The 7,926-nt window shown below is 39.8% G+C and overlaps 1 protein-coding gene across 1 annotated transcript in view; it reads left to right on the top strand.

Moving 5' to 3' along the window:
* The first annotated feature begins 245 nt into the window (after positions 1-245).
* LOC114704049 (protein transport protein Sec23A-like) overlaps positions 246-7,926 on the top strand; it is a 57,118-nt gene continuing 49,437 nt past the window's right edge. The window contains exons 1-5 of the mRNA XM_028885108.2: positions 246-281; positions 770-1,015; positions 2,856-2,913; positions 3,394-3,480; positions 5,827-6,063. Of these exons, the coding sequence (XP_028740941.1) occupies positions 795-1,015; positions 2,856-2,913; positions 3,394-3,480; positions 5,827-6,063 (603 nt within the window). The 5' untranslated portion in view covers positions 246-281; positions 770-794. The remainder of the gene's footprint in view (positions 282-769; positions 1,016-2,855; positions 2,914-3,393; positions 3,481-5,826; positions 6,064-7,926) is intronic.

Genomic DNA, 7,926 nt, shown 5'->3' with positions numbered 1-7,926 from the left:
GGAAGAACTGGACTCTGGCAAAAGAGTGTTTCTTTGACATGGTTGCAGAGTCAGGGCATGTTTCTTTGGTTCTGGGTTCAGGGATAAAGTGTTTCTTTCTCTGACTCAGGTCCCAGATCCAGGCTGTGTTTCTTTCCCTGGTTCTGGGTTCCAGGGTCAGAGTGCTTAGGGATTGGTTGGTTTCCTGCTCTGTGATTGGTTGGTTTCTCTGGTCAGTTGGTCAGGGGCAGAGTTCATTTCACTGGTCAGTCAGTTGGTCAGAGGCAGAGTCTGCTTCACTGGTCAGTTGGTCAGGGGCAGAGATGGCTCTGACCTCAGAGCCAAACTGTTTCTTTCACTGGCCTTTCTTAGCTTTCTGTCTCTAAGGCTAGGGCATATTTCTTTCACTTTCTCTGATTCCAAGGACAAAGAGAGCTTCTTTGGCACTGGTTTCCGAGTCAGGGCATGTTTCTTTGGTTCTGGGTTCAGGGATAAAGTGTTTCTTTCTCTGGCTCGTGTCTCAGATCTAGGCTGTGTTTTTTAAAACACAGTTCTGGGCTCCAGGGTCAGGGTGGGTTTCTTTAGTCAGCCCCTTTCCTCTACAATCCTTTCCTCTTACTAAGCCTCTGAGCATTAGGCTTTGTAGAGCCATTATGATTATGAGTGGAGTTACTATATTTTAATTTGGTCATAATTTTTAATGTGTTAATTTTGCTGAAGGTAGAAAAACATATTTACTTTGAGTTTCTTATGATGCTTCTAGATTTTTATCTTTTAATTTATGTTTCAGACAGAGATAAGAATCAAGCACTACAATGACAACTTATTTGGAATTTATCGAACAAAATGAAGAACGAGATGGGGTCCGGTTCAGTTGGAATGTTTGGCCATCTAGTCGGCTGGAAGCTACAAGAATGGTTGTTCCTGTGGCAGCCCTGTTTACACCTCTAAAGGAGAGACCCGACTTACCACCCATTCAATACGAGCCTGTCCTGTGCAGCCGGACAACTTGCCGAGCAGTTTTGAATCCTTTATGGTAATCAAAATACATGGGAGGAAGTACTGTAGTAATATAGTTCAGAACTGTAATTTGTGCTGAGGGGTTAGCTCAGTTGGTAAAGTACTTACCTAGCACACACAAAGTCCTGGGGTCAGTCCCCTGCTTCACATAAACCAGCACACACCTGAGATCTCAGCACTCAGGGAGTGGAGGCAGGGCAATCAGAAATTCAAGTTATTTTCAGCTGCATAGCAGATTCAAAGCCAAGCTGGGCTACATGAGATCATCTCAACAAAAAGAAAAGGAAAATAAATTGTTTCTTATTCATTTATGTAAAGAATTCTGCTTTTTCTATTTATAGTTGTAGTCTAGGAATCCCAAGAGCTTTAGCATTCTAGTTATAATGAATTAGTAAAGTGAAGAGACCAGATACAAATGTCATTATAAAAAGTATTATATCCTACTAATGGTATTGGCTGTGTATGAACCTATCTTATGACTTGGAAAAGTCATAAATGAGTTGGTGTGGTATTCAAAAGGTGCTATTATTCCTAAGGCAAGATCTCAGGAAACATTTTTTAAATTTCTCTTTCTTCTGCCTTTCCTCCCATCTAGTTTGTTAGTGGATGCAGTCAGTTCTACCTCCAGAGCACTGTGGATTCTCTGACTTTTGCTTGGTGTTTGCTGATGCTGGGATTATAGGCTTACCCAGTCTTTCCTATCGATGTCACATCTTCCCATCTTTTCTCTGTCTGAGCCTTGAGCATACCAACTAAACTTACAGCCTGGCACTTTGCAAGTGTTTGTTAATTCTTTATATAGCATTCTGCCTCTGTTCTCCAGTCATTGGCTTCCTTTCCTTCAGGCTGCTCTTCAAGTTTGAAGGATCGATTTCCTTTGGTTTTCTTTGTTATTATTTTCGTTATTGTTGTCGATTTGTGTTTTGTGAGACAGTCTCACTGTGTAGCCCCGGCTGGCCTGGAACTTGTTATGTGACTAGACTAGCTTCTAAAGTGCTGCATACAGTCCTCCTGCACCTGCCTCCCAAGTGTTGGGATTGCAAGAATGTACTACCGTGCGTACCCAGGAAGGCTCTGCTTTAAAGTAGTTGTTCCAAACACTTTCTCTAGAAATAGCTCTCTTTGTTTTCTTGTCTGTGTAATTAAAACAAATAATTTGTGTTTGTGTGTACATGTATATGTGTTTGTGTGCATGCATGGGTGGTGCTATGGAGGTCAGAGGACAACTTTTGGAAGTTAGTGTCTCCTCCTAACATGGCTCTGGATATTGAACTGAGGTTGTTAGGCTTTCTTGGCAAGCACTTTGACCCAGTGAGCCATCTTGCTGGCCCTTTAATCTTTATAATTGCTACTTAAGTAGTATTTTCAGCTGGGTGTGGTAGTAGAAGCCTACAATTCTAAAGACTTGAGGGGTTGTGGGTTCTAGGTCAGCCTGGATGTTTTAGCAAGATCCTGTCTCAAAACAAAATGGGGGTACAATTTAGTTTAGTGGTAAATGTTTGTCTAATGTGTGAGGCCCCAGGCTCATGTCCCCAGGAATAAAAAGCAAATCACTTTGATCATCAATTTCACTCCATGTTTTTTTTTTTTTTTTTTTTTTTTTTTTTGGTTTTTTGAGACAGGGTTTCTCTTGTGTAGCTTTGCACTTTTCCTGGAACTCACTTGGTAGCCCAGGCTGGCCTGGAACTCACAGAGATCTGCCTGCCTCTGCCTCCCCAGTGCTGGGATTAAAGGCGTGCACCACCACTGCCCGGCCTCACTCCATGTTTTTGAATGAAATTAATTTTATTTAAATTAAGGTCTTTGTAAAATTGAATTGAAACATTGCCTAACTAATCTGTTTTTTCTTAAAACAGTCAAGTGGATTATCGAGCAAAACTCTGGGCTTGCAACTTTTGTTACCAAAGGAATCAGGTAAGGACATCTCCTACAGACGCTACTGCTGTAGTGCTGGTATGTAGGGGAATGCTTATGTAAAAAGGATAAAATGGTTATAACACAACAATCCTTCTTTTCATTCCATGTATGGGTTGTGTGTGGGTGGGTGTGCATGTGCAAGGCTGAGCATGTGTAGGTCAGAGGAAACTTGAGGGATTTAGTTCTCTCCTTATACCATATGGACTCCAGGGGTCAAACTCAGGTAGTCAGGGTTAGAAGCAAGAGCACTTAGCCACTAAGTCATCTCACCAGCCTGAAAATATCTTTTTAATAATTACATGAGACCAGCCTGGTCTACATAGTGAGTTCCAGGACAGCCAGGGTTGCATAGAAGACCCTGTTTCAAAAACAAACAACAACAAATACAGACAGAAATTTAAATGATGAGGAAACAATTTTGAGTTTAAAACCTTATTTTTGGCAATAATTTGGTAACTTTTTTTTTCCTGTTTGCAGTTTCCACCTACATATGCTGGGATATCTGAACTGAGTCAGCCTGTTGAGCTTTTACCTCAGTTTTCAAGCATTGAATATGTAGTTCTGGTAAGAACATAAGAGTAGGTATTTAAGAAAGCTGTAAGTGACAAGGACTTACGTCAGAATCATTATGAAAATGGAGATCCTGTTAAGGGCCTGACAAATCGAATTGAGCATTTCACAGTTAAGAAACATTAAGATCAATTTGATGAAGGTAATTTCTGACTGGAATTATTTGATGATTAGTCAGATACTGGTAGGATGGTGTGATTTGATCAGTTAGGAACAACATTTCAGCTTCAATTTATAATTGGAGGTCTCTTGACATATACTTGGTTAATAGAATACTAAATTCTGCTGTGTGTCCAGGAGTTTATGAATGAACATACCCTTGTTGCTTGTGGATTTTATTGTGGAGAGCTGGGCAGGTTAGGTCATGCCTGTAATCACAGAACTTTGCTTATGGAAGCAGAAGGATCAGGGGTTCAAGGTCATCTTGGTCTATGAGTTCGAGGTCCACCTGGATTTTATGAGACATATCTCAAAACAATAAAGATCAAAAAAGGTGTGGAAATTTAAAAGTATAAATATATTTTTGAGACAGTGCCTGTCTCTAAAGCCCTGGCTGACCTGCAGCTCCCTGTGTAGAGCAGGCTGCCTCTGACTGCCTCTATAGTGCCGAGATTAAAGGTTTGCATCATTATGGCTGGCCAATAAAAAATATCTGAATGTGGTACAGGAACAGAATTGTGGTTCACTAGAACTAGTTACTACATTTGCCAAACCTGGCTAGGTTTTGATTTTCTGAAAAGTCATCCCAGGCTTAGGTAATTTTTTTAATAAACATTATCTTATTATTATTTTAAATAATTTTTTTCTTTTTATTTTATGTATATTGGTGTTTTGCTTGCATGTATGTCTGTGTAAGGGTGTTGGGTCCCCTAGAACTGTAGTTACAGTTGTGAGCTGCTATGTGGGTGCTGGGAATTGAAACTGGGTCCATTGGAAGAGCAGTCAGCACTCTCAACTGCTGAACCATTTCTTCAGCCCTTCATTATTATTATTATTATTATTATTAGTTTAAAAATTATTTAACTATAACTGCTGGGCTGACTGGGTGGTTAAGGAGACTTGGTGCTCTTGCACCTGTGTCCGTTTGTTTAAAACTGCCTGTAATTGCAGCTCCAGTGCATCTGATGCTCTGTTCTAGGCTTTACACCTCCACATACCCACACAGATATGTGGTTAAAAAGTGAAATGAAGTCTGGCAGTGGTGACGCACGCCTTTAATCCCAGCACTTGGGAGGAAGAGGCAGGCAGATCTCTGTGAGTTCTAGGCCAGCCTGGTCTACAGAGCCAGTTCCAGGACATGCTCCAAAGCTACACAGAGAAAGAACCCTATCTTGAAAAACAAAACAAAAGAGTGAAATAAACCCAAACGAACAAAAATAATTAAAAAAAAATGACTATACTTACAGAAATTCACTCAAGTAGAAATACACATATTACTTGTGTGCTGTTTTGGGTAGAATGCTATTTAGCTTATTCTATATAGTTTTGACCAAAAACTTGGTACATGGTTTATGATTTTAAAATAATATATTATCTCATTTATTTTTTTATTCAGCAAAGCTAATCTTGAATTTGTTGTTCTAAGTGAAATCTCCCCGATAGCTGAAGCCATAGGTGTTCCTGTACCTGGCCTGAACTTTGTAGTTGTTAAATTATTATTTGAAATACTTTAAAATTATTATTATTATTTGTGACAGAGTCTTATGTATGTCACGTTGCCTATGTAGATGAAGATAGCCTTCAACTCTTGCTGGTCCTGTGCTGGGGTCACAGGTGTGCATTACTACACTCAGTTTGAAAAGTAATAAACGCTTACAAGAAATTAAACTTCATGTAATTAAATAGAAAACCAAAGCCCCCCTCCCCGTGTGTGTGTCTATGTGTGTGTGTGTGTCTATGTCTATGTTTGTGTGTGTGTCTGTGTCTATGTCTATGTGTGTGTGTGTGTGTGTGTGTGTCTGTGTCTATGTCTCTGTGTGTGTGTGTGTGTGTGTGTTTGGAGGTCAGAAGAGAGTTTTCCGAAGTCAGTATTCTCCTTCCACTGTGGGTTTTGGGATGGACTCAGGTCCTCAGGCTTGTGCCACAGTGTTTTTACATGCAGAGTCACCCTGTCAGCCCTTTACACTTCCTTTTTCACTCAGTGCTATGTCTTAGCTCTCTCCAGGATCACGGATATTACCTGTTTCATTTCTATAATGGTTCTATTAGAATTCCACTGCATGCACATATTAATATTTCACTGTTTTCAGTTTTAATTAGTTCTTGGTTGACTGTCTTGAATATTGTTATACAATGCTAATACCTTTATAAGTCCTTTCCTTACTGCATTTTTTTTTCAAGCGTGGTCCCCAGATGCCTTTGATATTTCTCTATGTGGTTGATACTTGTATAGAAGATGAAGATTTGCAAGCTCTAAAGGAATCTTTGCAGATGTCATTGAGTCTTTTGCCACCTACAGCTTTGGTTGGACTTATTACTTTTGGGAAAATTGTTCATGTTCATCAACTTGGATGTGAAGGCATTTCAAAAAGCTATGTCTTCAGAGGAACAAAGGATTTATCTGCCAAACAACTGCAGGTGGGTAAGAATGGGAGTGCTCAACCTATTCTTTTGTGGACTATTTATGTTAACAAATACCTTCTAGATGCATGTATTTCTAAAAATAATTTATTCTTATTTTATATACATTGGTGTTTTGCCTGCATGTATGTCTGTGTAAGGGTTCAGATCTTGGAGTTACAGACAGTTGTTAGCTGCCATGTGGGTGCTGGGAATTGAACCCAGGTCCTCTGGAAGAGCAGTCAGTGCTCTCAACCACTGAGCCATCTCTCCTGACCCTAGATGCATGTACTTTTAAAAACCATGGTGAGTTCACTTTGTTATGATTGCATTATGACAAGGCTTTAGCTTTAGTAGTAACATCAGTTATGTTTCTTGTGTAATTTAGCTGTCATCCAAATGGAAGACTTTCTACTTTTCATAGTGTGTCTTTATATCTCTTCGTGACCACATATATAACCTGCTTCATTTCTGTAATGGCTTTATTAGAATTTCAGTGTATGCTCCTAATTAGGATTTCACTGTGTGCATTGTTTAGTTAATGACTGTGTATGTGCAGGGGTGTGTGTGTGTGTGTGTGTGTGTGTGTGTGTGTGTATAGGCTTTAGGACAACCTAAGGCATTGTTATTCATCAAACACACTCTACTTTATTTTTGTCTTTTGTTTATTTTTAAGACAGGCTCTCTCATTGGCCTGGAGCTTGATGATTAGGTGAGGCTGGGTGGCCATTAAGCCTCAGGTACCATCTGCCAGTCTCTATCACTCAAGTAGTAGATTACAAGTTTACACCATTAAACCCAGATATTTTTTTTTGTTTGTTTGTTTGAGACAGGGTTTCTCTGTGTAGTTTTGGTGCCTGTTCTGGAACTTGCTCTGTAGACCAGGCTGGCCTCAAATTCACAGAGATATACCTGCCTCTGCCTCCCGAGTGCTGGGATTAAAGGCTTGTGCCACCACTGCCCGGCTCACCCTGATTTTTTTTAAATGTATTATGGGGTTGAACTGAGGTCTTCATGCTTTTGAGGCAATTATTTTACTAAATCATAAACACTTTCCTAACTACACTGTCTCCTTTGCCTAAAACTATCTACTTTTAACTGTATCTTTACAATTTGAAGTGACTGGGGGTATTTTACTGGTCTCTACCTTAGCCTCCTGAGTGCAGGGCACAGGGTGGTGTCATTGTGCCTGGCTCTGAAGTTTGTTCTTGTCTTAGGTTTGTTGAAGATAAGGAAGGAGACAGTTTGGGAATTGGTAACGATATTTTGAGAAGTGGTTGAGGGTCTACACTCGGAAGGGAAGGAGACTGAAGAGGATGAGTGAAGGCAAGAGATGAGCAAAGTGAGGCTTCAGAGGGTGTGGGCTTCCTTTCAGAGTGACTTGGAAAGGAGGATCATTTATTTTCAAGAAGCAGGAGAATTGGTATAGGTTGAGTATTCCTTATCTAAAATACTTAGAAACAGATGTGTTTGGGGTTTTAGAAGTTTTGGAACTCCATGAAGACCAAGTTTGTCTCCAATCCAGAGATTGCCCTGCTTCTGCCTCATGTGTACTATTTTCTTTCTTTCCTTCTTTCTTTCTTTCTTTCTTTCTTTCTTTCTTTCTTTCTTTCTTTCTTTCTTTCTTTCTTTCTTTCTTTCTTTCTTTCTCTCTCTCTCTCTCTCTCTCTCTCTCTCTCTCTCTCTCTTTCCTTCCTTCCATTCTTTTCTTTCTTTCTTTTTTTAATATTTGTGAACATGGGTATGGGAAGATGGGATACATTCTGAGAAATGTATCATTAGCCATTTTCATCATGGTGTGAACATAGAGTACTTATATCAGCTAAGCAGCTATGGTACAATAGGTGATGTAATCTTAGGGACTCATCATTGTGTGTGGCC

Source organism: Peromyscus leucopus, chromosome 14 (genome assembly GCF_004664715.2).
Source record: "Peromyscus leucopus breed LL Stock chromosome 14, UCI_PerLeu_2.1, whole genome shotgun sequence".
NCBI lineage: Eukaryota > Metazoa > Chordata > Mammalia > Rodentia > Cricetidae > Peromyscus > Peromyscus leucopus.
Note: the sequence above shows the minus strand (reverse complement) of the source record. Positions and strands in the feature narration are given on the sequence as shown.